The 17,447-nt window shown below is 37.1% G+C and overlaps 1 protein-coding gene across 1 annotated transcript in view; it reads right to left on the reverse strand.

The window, feature by feature from the left end:
- Nucleotides 1-2,638: 2,638 nt before the first annotated feature.
- The window catches only part of smyd3 (SET and MYND domain containing 3), a 188,931-nt gene continuing 174,122 nt past the window's right edge, over nt 2,639-17,447 (reverse strand). The window contains exons 11-12 of the mRNA XM_055173293.2: nt 4,532-4,640; nt 2,639-2,984 (exon numbers count right to left, since the gene is read on the reverse strand). Of these exons, the coding sequence (XP_055029268.2) occupies nt 2,883-2,984; nt 4,532-4,640 (211 nt within the window). The 3' untranslated portion in view covers nt 2,639-2,882. The remainder of the gene's footprint in view (nt 2,985-4,531; nt 4,641-17,447) is intronic.

Consider the following 17,447-nt stretch of genomic DNA (forward strand, 5'->3'; position numbering starts at 1 on the left):
AATAAAATAAAATAATCTGATACATTTTTACAGCAGTTTAATTTAGTGGATATTTTCATCCACAAACAACACGAAAGGTAAATTTGAACAATGCACAAGGGCACAAGGACAAGAGGGCAGAATCATGACAGGACCCAGACATTTCTTAGCCATTTGTGACATTTTCCCATAATCATATAAAGAGATTTACATGAAGTGATAAACGATTTCATTGGCTGAACAAAGAAGTCAGAGCTTTGGATTTGTTAAAGCCCACAGACAACTGCTGACATCTCATCTCTCTAGCACAACTTCCTCTATTTCCCCTTAAGCTCATTCTGTCTAACTGAATGAGGCTTTTTATGATGCTATCTCCAACTCGGAGAAGAGGATCCCGAAAAGCTGTTTGCTTTAGTGGACACAGAGTTATGAGATGTGTAATCCCTGCCTCACTATATCCCAACACTCATGTGGGTTAAATAGATTTAGCAAAAACAACCCGATTGAAACATGTCTGGAGAAACAGGAGTAAAAGTGTCATCTGTGCTGAAGGCATGACGCAATACTGTTGCTGTATCACTAGTCAATATTTTCCATGCTAAGGCTTAAGTACTTTCATTTTTTTAAAACCATAAATTAACTTATGTGAAATCAGCTGTAAACCATCATTTATTTTGAAATGAACTTATTTAAATGGGGGTTTTTAAACTGGGACCCCCAGAAGGTTCTAAGGGGTCCCCAGAAACTTTCAGAGAATAAAAGACAATGAAAATTTGAAAAAATAATCTGCATAGCCAATTATTTGGAGAAAAAAAGATGTTGTTTTTGTAATATCAGAGTTTGTTTTTAGCAAAGAGATGCCACCATTAACATAATGAAGGTACACAAGACCCCTGAGATCTTAAAGGGTTTAAACAGCTGCAGTATTTATTTAACAGTACTTGAAACACGAAAATGCATTTCATAGTAAGCATGCTATATACACTGTCAGAAAAAATTGTCAAAATATATACCCCAGCTGTCATTGGGGCGGTACCCTTTCAAAAAGTACAGCTTTCCACCTAAAGAGTTCATAATGTAAGTGCCTCATATATTGGTACCAAATACCTACATTTTAAAGTTAGGACCTTTTTATAGGGTACTGCACCCGTAACAGCTGTTTTTTGTCTATTTTTCTGACAGTGTAAATTGTAATAACTACAGCATTTTACTGTAATAATGCAACTACAATCACAATACAACTGTTGTGTAAATACAGTACTTTATTGTAAAAGTAAACAGTAAAAATCCTGTATATTATTAGCTGTAAATTTACTGCAATTAGTTGCCAGGAATTTCCTTTGAAATTACAGGAAATTCCCAGCAACTGAGATGCAGTAAATGTATAGTAAATTATAATAAACAACAGCATTTTACTGTAATAATGCGACTATAATCACAGTACAACTGTTGTGTAAATACAGTACTTTATTGTAAAAGTAAACAGTAAAAATCCTCTATATTATTGGCTGTTAATTTACTACAATTAGTTGGCAGGAATTTCCTTTGAAATTACAGGAAATTCCCGGCAACTGAGATGCAGTAAATGTATAGTAAATTGTAATAAACTACAGCATTTTACTGTAATAATGCGACTACAATCACAATACAACTGTTGTAAAAGTAAACAGTAAAAATCCTGTATTTTATTGGCTGTAAATTTACTGCAATTAGTTGCCAGGAATTTCCTGTAAAATTACAATAAGTTTTTAACAGTGTACCACAAATCAAAGTACTGGTTCAGAGTATAAAAGAAGAGAAATACATTTATAAAACCAAAGCAAATGGCTCTGTTATGATGAGAAACTGAAGAGAAGCACTGATGTGTGTTTTTATGAAGCATAACACACAGTTATTACTGAAAAGGTTGATGGTGTTCTTATTAAATCTAAATCAAAATGAAATGGATATACAAGTGATGTGGCTTTAAGGGTCATTAGACAAATGTGTAATAAACCTTTTTGAAAAGCTATATCCTAAGAGTCATTTGGTTGAATGGGCCATTTCTGAGCTTTTTAATGTTCTTGCAAACAGTACGTCTTTTTATTTATTATCTGTTTTGTCTGTATCTTTCATCCGGGTGTTGTTTTTTACAGATTATTAATGCACTGGCATTGATTTTTTAAGAAACATAACAGCTGCTGGTTAAAAGATTACATTTCTTAATGATATCGCATTCAATCTGTTCAATACATTTAAAGAAATACATCTCTTTGTGAGATGGAGGTTGATGTTTATGGATCCATACACTGTCAGAAAAATGGTCAAAATATGTACCCCAGCTGTTGGAGGGGCAGTTCTCTTTAAAAAGGTCTTAATATGTATCATATGTGGTACAGATATGTATACATTTGGTACCAATACGTAGCTTTGAGGTACTAATACGTCCAAAGTTGTACCCCAGTGACAGCTGGGGTACATATTTTGACCACCTTCTCTGACAGTGTAAGCCAGACTATTAACATTTATTTTAAAAAATAAAACTCAAACTGTTTTATAGACTACGTCAAGTGATGAATATGAACATCTGTTCTGGTGCCACTGTTATTACTGCAATACATAAAAAATGCAACAAACCTGTTTTTTTTCTTAAACTTTTAAATGGAATAAAAAAGCTCATCAGTGTCCCTCTTGCATGCTAAGAAAATGTGAAAAAAAATCTTCTCTTTTTTTAATTTGAACCAGCTGGTAGGATACACAGTGGCACAAAAGCAGGTGGCAGACACAACCACCCAGAAAAACTTCATTTACAGGCAAATTTAGCAGACTGCTGGTGATTGACAGCTAGATCTGGAGCTGTGGTGTGATGTCTGTGATCAGTCTCTGTGATGAACGTTCATGATGAGGACACAGGGATATGTCATCTAGACTCGACCCAGTTCAGCCTGACACTCTCCCAGCTTCCTTGTTACCTCATTGGTCAGGGCATGCTCCGCCCCATGAGTCACCTTCATGATGTCATAGGCCTGAGGGTGGAAGAGAGTTCTAGTTAAATCAGGGCTACACACTAACTTTTTTCACTAGGAGCACGGTGGCCCCAACTGAAAATTTTAGGGGCGCAACCAGAAAATTTAGGGGCACACACTGTAAATCAACATGCTAACCAAATATTCACATTTCTACTAATTTCTACTCTATTTCTAATAAATACTTTAATGATAGATGCAGAAAGTACAATGTGCTGTTTTCAAATTCAGTGTCACATCACAAAAAAAGGTCAAATTTACTTGTCGCACGTGTGCGAATGGATGTAAAATTTAGTGGCACACTCTCAAATGTTGGTGGCAAAAACCAAAATTTGAGTCTGGAGCCCTGTAAATGCTGTTTTTCATCGACTAGTTATAAAAAAATGGCGTTTTTAGTTTTATTAGCTGTATCGAGTTTAAAAAAGGATAAAACCAAACTGTCCTCCTTGTTTCTAGATAAATACTGCCGAGCACCCACGGAAAAAATACCAGATATGCTTTAATAAATTTTAATAAAAAGCACTTTTGAAATTAGAGAGCCTCTCTGATTGGTGGATCTCGCGAGTTGTAATATCTAGAATACTTTGATGAATAAGCTGAATTACCGTAGGGGTGCTTTACATTTCACGTCTGAAATCACAGCTTTCCTCCTTTCCAAAGTGCTTGGGCGCTCCCATAGCGTTTTTTACATTTTATAAGATTTTCAAAATGTTAGAGACCACAAACATGAGGATAAAAAATCTTGGATTTAACCGTTTTGCTCCTACAGTGTCTGGTGTGCCATAATGTGTCAAAGACAGCAAACCACACACAAACAGATTTTCAACCAGAGTCTCGACTGTGAACACAGGAAATCTCGCGAGACTTCAGAATAAGCATGGCGGACGATATGCAGGAAGAAATTTCAATGATAGTGTTTGGAATGATTTTCACAGAAAATTCAAGGGGAAAAAAGGGTTTGGGTGAATTCATGGAGACAGCGAAAACATGGTCTGTACAAGTTCCCTTTGCATCAACATCACTTTTTGTGCTGCGCCATGACTGCTTCCGTCTTCCATCATCTCGCTTTCTGATTGGATATTGTTTCAATTCACGTGATAATCTCAAGAGCGTGCACGCGTTTGACCTCGGGGTTGCCCACACACATCAGGATTTCTCATCATAAAAATCAAACGTGTTTAATATTTACGATTCGCAATCGGGGCGGCTCCGACGTTCTTCTGATCGGGTTTGGACACTCTTAACACACATCACACCAAGGGAAAATCTGATCAAATTATCTGTAGAACCATCAAGATAATCGGGACATAGCTAGGATTGTCGGTAGGGGGGAAATTGGCCCAAAATCTGCCCGATTATCTTTTGGTGTGTACCCAGCATAAGCAACCCAAGCGCTGCATGACGTTGTGGCGAGTACCCACCGGCGAAAAAAGAAATCGAGCCCTATGCAAACACAAACTATATAGAATGTACTAATTTAACAGTCAAGAAGAACTTCATGTACTATAATTGTATGTGATTTCAGAAAAAGGTTTATGATAACACACCAGTGTGAAGGTCCTCTGAGCCTCCTCCACCCTGCCCAGGTAATGCTGCAGCTTTCCCACTCGCAGGAGCTCCACAGCTTTGGATGGATGAGGATCAGTGTAGTAGATCCTGTGGGAGGACAGAGACGACATGGGAGGATGATTTTCAGCGTTGGCAAAACAAACAGGAACGATGGCATATAAATATTAAAAAAGAGTGATCGGAGACGTGAAACTATAGCAATGTAGGAAAACGGTTCTTTATGTAAAAACAATGTGCTCAGTGGCAAAACATTGCTCTTATAATAAGGATGAAAGTCATAATGATAAAATGTATAGCTTGTAATGCACTGAAAGTCACTTTGAATAAAAGTGTCTGCCTAATTTACATGGGTAATAATATATATGTCTCCAGAATGCAAAGTTACCATGTGCTATTCGTGTTAAGCGGATGTTATCTGGAAATAACAAATCTGCAAATGCAGCGACTGGCCATTCAGAATCAAAAATACCAACGAAATAAGTAAATAAATAAATATTAGGGAAGGTAACTGTAATAATTACCAATTACACAACTATAGTACCAAAATGTAGGGGTGCGCAGGGCAAAAACTAAGGCGGGTTAGTTGTAACATGGACTGTTTACATTGTTGCACAGGGTTGAGTGATTTGTTTTTCCAGTCGATCTCCTGCAAATTTATGGAAATATATAGTTTTTTCTAGAGAGTTATTGATGAACGAGTGTTTTGGTGGCATGCAAGTACTTTTATCATCAAATGTTTTTTTCGGTTTCTAAGTTGTGTGTAAGATACCAAATCCAATGCTATGTCATATTAATCAGTGTCTTGTTGACTAAACATAGCATCGTTTTGAAATATGTCTGCAGCTCTTAGCAACTTTTTTGTTAGGCTTGAGTATATTTTGACCCAGCGGGGTTAATTGTAACGCTGTGTTACAACTAACCCCTCAGCACTTATGATATGAAAACCGCTAACATTAGAGTAATTATTGCTGTTATAAATAGGCTACACCTGAATGATTGCTGGTGTTAACAAAATAAATGTGCCTGTCTTATCAAAAATTGTGTATCACATTTATTTTTGTTCATATCTTTAATATTGATTGAATAAAGTCACATCAAAGATTAAAATCATAATGAAATCAATGGCTAAAATCAGACTTTGATTTTCATTATCTCAGAATTTGATTTTAGTATGGTTATCACAGACTGGGTCACATATAATTTTTCTTTCTTTTTGTCATAATCATGCTGCTTTTTCTCAAATATTTAGACATTTGTATTCATTTATAATTGAACTATTGTTAGAAAAGAGCTGGATGAATGAATGCAGTGTGGATACCTGTCTATTATAGACAGATATATAAACAATATCCACTTCAAGTATAAAATAGTATTGAAATATTTGCCTGCAAACTTAATTTTTAGCAAGTGTTACAACTAACCCCCTGCCTGTTACAATGAAACCCACCTATGGGGTAAGTTGTAACGTTTGCACTTCTGTCACGTTTGGTGTAATTGTCCAAGAATGGTACGTAATAGAAACAAACTATAAATGGTCATATGTGATGTGTGTGTTGCTTATGTAAAAATATAATTAATCAAACTCAAAAATTTATATTTTAATAATTGAGCCAAAACCAAAAAGCGTAAGGTTGTGCCCTGCTCTCCCCTACTATATATTAAAGGTGCATTGTGTAATTTTTAGAAGGATCTTTTGACAGAAATGCAAAAGGATATACAAAACTATATTATCAGGGGTGTATAAAGACCTTTTTAAAATTAACCATTATGTTTTTATTATATTAGAATGAGACGTTTTTATCTACATACATACATAGAGAGTCCCCTTACGTGGAAGTCGCCATTTTGTGCCGCCATGTTTCTACAGAAGCCCTTAACGGACAAACTTTTTTTAATAAGTTGTCTCCGTCAATTACATGTTTTTCCGTCGCGGCTACTGTAGCTTCTCTATGCTTTTCAAAAGCGAGGGGTGAGCAGTAGACTGAGCCGTTGGTTGTAATTCACAACCTCACCACTGGATGCCGCTAAAATTTACACACTGCACCTTTAATATCTGCAAACAATTAGTATACACTACACTTCCCTTTCCAGGGATTATTTAACAAGAAATACATCAAATCTGCTCTACCAGACACAAAAGCAATCTGATCACTTGTTAGATCTCACCTCTCATGTCTCAGTAGAAAGCAACAACAGCTTTTAATTACATTTGTTTATTTATGGTATTTGAGTAGATCAGATAAATAGTTAAATGCTGTCAGAAAATGTGCAAGCGTCAGCACGGCCGTGAGGGTGATATTCCTTGTCAGCAGTGCTTGAAAGAAAAGCCTTAACTCCACAATTCCCATTCATACGCAGTGAGCCGAGGGCAGAAGTCCGGACTCATGGGTGTGAATGCTGAGATGAGCAAACAATACAGAGTTTCATTGTGTACCAATGTAAAACCACATAACCACAGAGCCCTCTTGTGCAAGAAACTGCATGGGATGAATAGTGATATACGTTTTTTAATATATTTAAGCTATTTCTGTAGCGTACACACATGGTAGTACATACATGCAAGGTTTGATTCCCAACATGCATACTGATCAAATGTAACATGCATCCAAATGCATAATAAATGTAAATATTTTATGGAGATACACTAAAGTAAACATTAAATAACTTACTTCTGTAGTGTGATATTTATTGATTTTTTTATATAAAATGCACAGATAAATTATTTAAAATGTGTAAATACTGCTTATTTTGATGTTAAATTGAATTTAAAGATGTACGTACGAAACACTAGTTGGTTTGTGTCCCAACTCGCAGGTTCCATCTTTATGGCATTAATGGAGTTTCACTTGAAGGTCAAATCCCTGGCAGTAAAAGTAATGATGAAGACCAGCGCTCAGATCATAGACCATTTGGTTCTTCACGTTCTTAAACTCTCGGGGGTTTTTACAATAAAGATGCTCAGTCACTGTCTGCCCGCAGTGTTGTAAAACAGTCCTCTATAGAGACTTCTGATATTATTCATCACACACTGCTGAACTGTGTTGTATTGTCAAGGTCATCCAATAGCAGAGATTGATGCTGTAAGATCCTCAGTTCTTTTTAAAGACTCCTGTGATTTTGCTAGCTGTAAAAATGTCTACAGGTATCACGCTCTTGAAACGTTACCACAAAAGAATGAGGATTCAGATTTCACAGGGACGAATGCTGAGGGATTTTGATGGATGCGCAACAATATTCCAGCTGATATTTATACACTTTATTGACAGAAAAACAGCAGGAAGGTGGACTAGACTAAAATGTGATGAGATTTAAAACAATGCTAAGAGTGCTGTTTTAAATGGTTACTATACAGTACGTCCAATGACAAAAATAACCAATACTAATACAGAAAAAATGTGTATGAAATACTTAGACAAGGTTGCTCTAGGGTTGCTAGGTTATTCTGTGTGGTTGTTAGGGTGTTTTGTGTTACTCTGAATTTGCATGGGTAAATTTGTAGCAAAAGCTAACAATACATTGTATGGGACAAAAGTATAGATTTTTTTATGCCAAAAACCATTATATTAAGTAAATATCATGTTCCATTATGATATTTTGTAAATTCCGTAGTGTGAATATATCAAAAATGTATTTATCATTAGTAATATGTGTCACTAAGGACTTAATTTGTACAACTTTAAAGGCAATTTAAAGGGATACTTCACCTATTTAGCATTCAGCTTTGTATCTGTAGAAACCCGGCAGTATTACTGAATGACCATGTTTCCCTCCATCATTTCCCCCTGAGAGGAGAGATATCTGCATTTTGGTTCTGCAAAAAAGTCCTCCGATGATGCAAAAATCGTCATATTACATCATCGGAGGATTTTTTTGCAGAACCAAAATGCAGATATCTCTCCTCTCAGGGGGAAATGATGGAGGGAAACATGGTCATTCAGTAATACTGCCGGGTTTCTACAGATACAAAGCTGAATGCTAAATCGGTGAAGTATCCCTTTAAAGGAGCAGGGACCCCTAATACACTCAAAAAAATGATTCAAGCCCTTCTTAGAAATGGCACATTAAAATTGTGTTCAATTAATGTAAAATACCTCATTAAGAGCAATAAGTATATATATTTAATTAGTCTAACACAAAATGAATATGTACTATAATTTATTGATTTCTTTTTAATTGCGTTAGCACATTTAGTTTGAGTTTGGGTTCTGGAAAAATAATTTCCCAGCATGCTTTGCATGCAACTGCTTTTGGAGAGTAATTTGTTAAATTAAGTGTTATTTTATGCATTTTTAGGTAAAGAGAAAGACTTAATAGTGTTTAATCTCCGTTTATCTTATTGATTTATAAGCGTTTGTGTTATATTTTTTCAAATTGTTTGGTTACCATCGTGCAGAAGAGTGTCGCTTGTGGTTAGGTTGTGGATGTGACGTATTTCTCTCAATGAGCTGTGTTAATGCCAGTTTGGAGATCAGTCTCTTCTCACATGCTCATCCAAAGTATCAAATGTTATTATTATTAGCATGCTAACATGTGCTTATGCTAATTAGTATGATACAAAAACGTTTTATATAAAATAACAGAATTGAGTAATTCAGACTACACTACATTGAGTTATTGAAACTACGCTAAATTGAGTTATTCAGACTAAAGTAAATTGAGTTGAGGCAACTAATTGAGTATTGCCATTTAATTTAAATTGAGTTGGACTAACTCAATTTATTTTAATTGTGTAAAGCAATTTTTTATGAGTTAGGGGTACACATTCATATTGGATGGAAATCCTGCCCACAATTTTATTGAGTTTGTCCAATGAATCATTTTTTTGAGTGTACATGCATCAAATTTTGACTGGATTTACATATTTTGTTATGATGGTTACATTACAAAGATATTAAAATAATAATTTTTTATACGTTTAACATACTACATAACATTTTACATTTGCTGAATAGATTTTAACATTGAAACCGTTTTTAGTTTCCAAATTGTTATTTTATTACTAGCATTACTAATGCATTACAAAAAACATTTTAAATTCAAACAATATTTGAAGGACCCCTGTTAATACCACCAGGGACCCCCCGTTAAAGACCCATGTGCCAGAGAAACATTTTTTCAGTTGTGAGACATTAAAAACAATGTTGTCTTAACAAACACGACTAGTACACAAAGGTAGTATGTCTCCAGTAAAATCCATCCTCCATCACTGCATGGTCTGGCCATGCTGGAGAAACCCATCAGTATTTGAGTGGCACTTCTGGTTGCTGTGGCAACAGCTGGAAGACGGCCCACGAGCCGCAGCGACCTGTTAACTCTCCCATTAGTGTTAGCTCAGCCTCCCATTCATATCCACGCTGGATTATTACCAAGAACAAAGAGCTCGATCTCTGCCGGGACCGTTTTTGAGGAATATTAAACCGTGATTTTTATCTCCCCGGCAAACAGCAACTTGTTTGTATGCCGTTAAGAAATCCAGTAGGATAGACAATAGCTTTTTATCATTAATCTGCCCGACAGAGCATTAACAAAGACTTGGCACTGTAATCTGCAGCTTACATTAAAACTGTTGTGTGACATCCATCACAAATAACTCTCCTTGAACAGCAATCAAGTAAACCCGAAGGTTATTTTCTGTGATGTTGCTATACTGAACATACAGACATGCATATAAAATCATCAGTTGATCAGCGTTCAATCAATCACAGAGGCGGCTTTTTAATATTCTTGGGAACGTGTGTTGAATGCACATCCGTTTTTAAATCTACAGGAGAAAATACTGGGTTATTTTCAACCCTGGGTTATTTCATTGGGTCAAACCCAGACCTTGAGGTAAATTAAACCCAAAAATGTTTATATTTCACCCAACAATGGTTTCAAACAACCCAACAATTTGGGTTCAAACAAACCAGCATATAGGTTAAATTACAACCCAATGGGTTGGATCATTCCTTTTTGAAAATAACCAAGTATTTTTTAAAGTGTAACTACAATACTGAGTAAAAAAATTCAGGTAAACACCTGAGAATAAAGTCATTTATTCACAGTGCACAGTTTGTTTAAGATATCCCCAATGGTAATTGTGATGCTTGCCTGCGGAGCATAACTGTAAAATCCATTGAGCTATAATAAAAATACAAGCCATGAGAGCACTAAAATTGTCCTGGGAACAATTTTGTTTACTGTACCTTTCCGAAACACAACAGTGATAAACGGCACAATGGCTATTTTCCTACATAGCATATATTATTTATAAACACAGTTAAACTACCGTTCAAGTTTTAAAGCATTTCACTGAATTGTTTATCATGATCTTAAAAATCTTATGGGACTTCATACATATTTTATGAGTTGGCTATGAATTCGTACGAAGTGAATTGTAAAAAAATGTACGATTAGTATAAAAAACAGGGATGCACCGAATCCAGGATTCGGATTCGAATATTGGGCTTTTTGACAGGGTTCGGCCAAATCTTAGATTTTTTCCCACCGAACCGAACTCTAGGCTTGTAATCAACCCTAACGTGGTCATTGATTACACACATCGGGTGCTGACATGGAGATAAGCGTTTTTTTTCTGTGAGCCTTTAGGGGCGGTTCACATTTCGTGGACGCACCTGGAAAAAACTAGCGCATCGCACCGCATCACTTTCATTATGCATAGGCTTATGGTAAATATCAAAATAGTTTTTCCCCACTTGTCATCCTGGCATAATGTTGCCTATCCTTTTTTTTACAGTTAAAATTAAATAAAATGAAAAATATACTGCTGTGGGCGTTGTTTACTTCATTAATGCGTTTTACTGAGTTCATGAAATAAGGATGCGAGTAGGATTCGGTATTCCGTTTCGACCGAATCTTAAACAGTGGATTCGGTATTCGGCCAAACCCAAAAAATCTGGATTCGGTGCATCCCTAATAAAAAACAATAATAATAAACCCCACCCCTAACCCAAGGTCACAGTGGCAAAAGCAAATCCTACAAAAATGCACAAATGCATTCGAATTAAATGCGGGGTGCACAATCTCTGAAAGCCAATGTTGACATTTGAAATCACCTAAACGCTCATCGCTTCAACATGGACTTTTTGGGGATGTCTTCTGGGCTTGAAAAAGTTGACTATTGAATAGCAGTCTATGGGACAGTCACAAGCCTCCCAGTTTTCTTTAAAAAATATAAAAAATGTATTCCGAAGACAATCAAAGGACGATTTGGAAACGACACGGGGTAAGTGATTTAGGATAAAAGTTTCAGTCTGGAGTGAACTCAGGGTTCCCACACCTTAGTTAACTTCAAATTCAAGGACTTTCCAGATTCAATACCCTCAAATTCAAGGACTAAATGTGGGGACACATGTCAAGTGAGAGCAAGGTTACATTGTGTTATGTTTTAAGCAGTGTTGGGAGTAACGCATTACAAAATATAATATATTACAGTAATATATTAGTTTTTCTGTAACGCAGTAATATAACGCATTACTAATAAAATTTTGTTAATATTTTACTCGGTACAGTCTTGGTAACGAGCACGTTACAACAATGCATTTCAAAAATAGACCGTGTTATTTTTATTTTTTTGACCAATGCGCGCGACCAGCATCCACACAGGAAAAATCTGCGGGTAAAATAGGCTGCGTCCCAAACCGCATACTTCCATACTATATAGTAGACGAAAAGCACTCTTACTCTTTGCCTACTATATAGAATGGAAGTAGGCGGATGGGACGCAGCGTATGTTTCCAGGTGCTGTTTGCAGCATGTTCATTTTTACTTTAATTTTATATTTGAAATGCGATTTGGACGCGGTGCGCGTTAAATATAGACGCGTTTAAAGAGCCGAATCTGGGAAGTCCGCGGCTGTATAAGCGTTGACTAAAGTGGTCGCAATCAGGTCCGGTAGCGTCGCACACGCATAATACTGCAAAGAAGAGCACTAAGTAAAAGCAACAAAAAGTTTCTATCGGTCTCCCATGCTGCTTGAACCTCAGAAGTAAAGAGACTTAGAAATCTTGCCAGTAAAATCCATATCACACCAGCAATGACAAGGTAAGTTAACGTTGCTATGGTTACAGTCCATATACATAATAGATTGCTAGGCTATTACTATGCTATCTACAGTTTTATAACAAACAGCAACCAAAACTACAACGTAGTGTAGACTTAAACATGGTTATCTAAGTATAGTACATTTAAACATCACTGTTTAAAGTTTTTACCTGCCTTTGTATGGGAACCTATATTCATTGTTTGGCAAAAAAGCAGTGTTCCTCTGTTTGTCTTTGTTTTATATGTTAGTCTACATGTAATCCTTATATTGTACTGAAATGAGCTGTATTCCTTGAGGCCTGATCCTCCAATAGCACTTTTTGATAAGTTGTGCCAACCCAGTGCATGCCAGGTTTGTTCTGTGAATCTGAATTAAAAGTGAAGAATAGAAATGAAAAGAGGTTGCGTGTCTTGCCATGTTATTAGGCTATAGGTTGCATTATAGTGGGCTCTAGCTCTATTGTGTTTGGTATGTGTACCATAATTTACCAGACTTTTACTAGATCATATGTCTATGTTTATGATTCTGACAGTGATTGTTACTGTATTTTGCCATAAGTCTTCACAGTGCCTATTCAAAACTCGAGGGCCAACACATAACTTCTAGATTTTTAAGCATCGATAAACTACATTTTAACATTTTATAATGCCACGTCATACTTCTGTTATTTTGATGAAAGTAACTCAAAAGTAACGCAAAAGTAGTGTAACTCATTACAGTTCAGAGTCTGTAATATTGTAATGTAACTAATTACTTTCAAATGACAGTAATTTGTAATATATAATGTATTACGCTTTGGAAGTAACTTGCTCAACACTGGTTTTAAGATACATTGTTACAGTTCCCTTTCGAGGGAACTCGCGCTGCGTCACTGCGGTGACGCCTCCAGGGGTAAGTGCGTGTGAATGTGTATATCAAATTCAACCAATGGTGAGGCTTAACGACAAAGACAAGGTGACGCGGGAGCCAGGAAGTATATCGCTATTTGAAATATTGCCGGGGCAATATTACAGGGACGCAAGAAGTATGGCAAGGGAACAACAGTTACATACGTAACCCGAGACATTTTTATGTGTCAAACACAACTATGCAAAAAAAAGCATTTTGGTATGAATCAACATTCGCATGAATAAGATATAAGCATTTAAAGCGAACAGTTTAACATGTTTGCTTAAAAAGTCTAGAATTTTTATAATATTATCCTACACTACACAGGGAATAATGTTTTTTTTTTCAGAAAACTTCTTGCATAAAATAGATTCAAGCACTTTCAATGACCTGTATCCATGTATGTATATTTTCAAAAACTTCCCAGGGCCTTAAATTTTTTTCCCCAGATTCACAAACTTTCAAAGATTTCAAGAACCCGAGGGAACCCTGAGAACTATCCCTTTAAAAAGCAGGGTGAGACTGCTTGAAAAAAATGCCAAGATTGGGGGAAAAATTAACTAAAGGGTGACTATAATGAAGATGATAATATACACTGTAAAACCAAAATTCATAAAAAAGATAGGTAAAATTCCAGCAGAGCGGTGCCGAAAAAACAGTAAAATAACGTGCACAATAAATTACAGAAATTTTCTGTGATACAAAAGTACTTTTTTCCCTGTAATTTTACATTAAACAACACAGTTTTGATTTATTTTAGATTACTTTTACTGTGTTATGCCATATTTTTGATGACTTTACTACTATTACAACACCCTAAATTCTGCTGTGTTATAAATATTGGACAGAACACATGTTGGGTTACAAACAAACCTATGCTGGGTTATTGTTAACCCAACCATGAGTTGAAACAACCCAGAAATATGTGTTCTGTCCAATATTTAGCGCATAATTTAGAGTGAAAATGTTGAAAAATATAAATATTGAGTAAAACTTTTAAATGGTACTGTGTATCAAATAATCTCTTGGATTTTTTGTGACCCTTCTATCATAGCATGAGAACAGGTCTGGTTACCCCAAATCTGTCGTACAGACACACTGTCACCTATGACTCACCCATCACCTTTATTTATATCAGCCCACCTCTGCTCGCACATCTCTGAACCCACGGACAAATAACAAAGCCCTCCATTACAATCCAAACCTCAGTCTCGTTCCTCTGACTCTGCGTGATGTAAAACTTTTGCCTGCTACCTCTCGACTCCCACGCTGTGCTCTCTGTGTCACTAATGCCTTCCTGGACCCCCAGAACCTTCTGGCAGCTTCCCAGAACTGTGTGTGGTTTTGTTTATAATCTGATTTATAAGGCAATGCTGTAGGTGTCCTGAAACAATGCCTCACACATTTCCCCCCTGAACCGCTGACAGACGACACACATTTTTGACCCCCAAAAACTGAGGAGCTTTTTAATTAAATAACCGCGTTGCCAGAAGGATCAAGTTCACTTTGACCTCATCCTACACTGATTTCTAAGGGATTTGAGATGGAGAACACGCTCGGGCGATGACTACCGACCCAGCTGAAGGTCTGGCTGAGATTCAGCTGGAGTTTAGGTTTCACTACAGTATTTTTCCTGAATCATGACACTGAGACAATCACAAAGAAGAAGCTTATAACTCTCACAGGAAACTGTCACTTCAACTGAAGACCAACAATATGTGCTTGTAATAATGCATTAAATAAAACCAGAATATGTCCAAAAATGCAAAAATTATGGGTTATTAACCCAGCGATAAATAACTCAACCCGTTGTATTGTAATTTAACCTATGCTGGGTTGTTTCAACTAGTGGTCTTTATGGATTCACTTAGATCCAAAAACCTGAGGTCCAAACCGAGACCAAAGCAGGTTTGGGTCTAAACGTATCACGTGTGCCTGGGACATGGTTCAGGTATAATATTTGTGGCCTCGAGTAATTTAAAAATAATTTGTTTTTGCCGAACGGACCGGAGAAGACCCGAACTCTCTTGGATGTGTGCATCGAGTCCTTTTCCAAGCCCTCCTCTGTTTGCCAAGGCAGTAGGTCAATTTTCGTTTAGCCAGACCCTTCAATCAATTTTGAATGCAAATTTTGGTGTCGTCGTCAGACATACGGAAAATAAATGGAGCAGCTCACCAAAACGAATCCACCGGGTTTTCTTTCTGTCTGACTGGTCAGATCAGGGCTGCAGACTGCACACATCTTGGTGCCGTTTACATTCGGGTCCAGTTGTGTTAAAAAAATTACCACTGGGTTAGGTCGGACTCGGGATTCATTTTCTCGGGTTCTCTCTTATGTTGCATTCACACCAGATACGGAAGAGGTGGCAAGCGGTATTAAATTAATGCAAATACGCTAAAAAGGCACGGTGCAGAGCGCACGGCGCGGGTGGCGCGTTGCCGCGGGAAACACCCGAGTTGAAAAATCTGAACTTTGGCGGATATTCGCGCCACGTTAACCAATCAGGAGTTTGCTCTAGCAGTGACGTGATTACAGGGAGTGAGTGGAGTCGCCGGAGGCCCTCCCATGATGCAAATTTTTGCATGAATGTCTCGAATGACAAAATTTCCAAGCGCGGCTTTCACGCGCAAATGAAGCGAGTAAACTCAAACGTTCAATCGAATTGCGCGTTCTTGTCACCTCTAACGTGACTGGTGTGAACGCACAGTAAAAAGGCTGGGTTGTTTTTACCCGGATTTGGGTCACTATCAGTGATCCGCGGGTTGATCCGAAATGAGCGGGTGCCTGTGGTCACCCGTGGTTACCAGTCATCCAAAAATATTTTTAAAGATATTCAGGTCATGTTCGATTGGGTTGTTTGAAATAAATATGCCAATTAACTATTACTCATTTTAAAACATGCGGGCCAGGGAGTGGGTCGGCTACACAATTTTTTTTTGCGGCCCAAGTTCCGGGCGGGTTAGTTGAAAACGTCGGTCGGTTGCAGATTGTTTATACATTGACCCGCGTGTCACTGGTCACTATTGAACATAACACCTTGCTGGGTAAGAATGGCCCAGCCGCTGGGTTGTTTTAACTCATGGCTGACTGACAATAACCCAGCAGTTGGGTCTTTTCCAACCCAGCAGTGTGCCCCGTCCAATAGTGACCCAACCCCGGGCAAAAAACAACAAAGCCCTTTTAAAGTGTTGAGTCTTTCTTTATTAAATAAATAAATAAAAAGTTTATGCACGTTGGTTTCGGGTAAAAGTGATTTAGATCATTTGGGTCGGGTATATTTCTTTGGACCCGAGAAGACCTCTAATTTCAAACCAAATTTCTGTTGTTTTAACCCATTGTTGGGTCAAATATAAATATTTTATGGGTTGATATAATCCAACAACTGGGCTCGGCCATTTTTTACCCAATGCTGGGTTGAAAATAACCCAGCATTTTTTAGAGTGTATGCATGCAGCATATTATTGTACAGACATCAGTGATGCCCGAGGCGAAGACTGCAGACTGTTAGGGTGATGAACTACGAATGAACTTTATGTGCTTATAGTGCCGTTTGGAAACGAGGCAACAACAATGTCGTAAAAGACATTATGGTGACTAAGCTTGACTTGGTCAGTATGTATTACATGGACATAAAGTGCAAAGGAAACTAACCTAAAGCTGTTAGAAAGCATTTTTGATACCCTTGTGAGCAAGACTGTAAGAAAGTTTCCTGCTGCCCTTTTTTGCTTTTACAACTATTTTACATAAATATTTATGCACCGTCACATTTCGAGAAATGACAGAAATTATCAGGTCAAGTCATATCCTTGAGAATTCAAAGCAAATGTTTCGGGAAGACGCAGCAATTCGCTAAAGTTATTCATTCGGACACGTAATGAATAACGTTTTGTGCCCAAATCTGTTTACTGTATTTCACTTACAAACCACAAGCATGGCAAGCATGGCGTGTCTCAAGTCCGAG

This window comes from Misgurnus anguillicaudatus, chromosome 7 (assembly GCF_027580225.2).
Source record: "Misgurnus anguillicaudatus chromosome 7, ASM2758022v2, whole genome shotgun sequence".
In the NCBI taxonomy this organism is placed as follows: domain Eukaryota; kingdom Metazoa; phylum Chordata; class Actinopteri; order Cypriniformes; family Cobitidae; genus Misgurnus; species Misgurnus anguillicaudatus.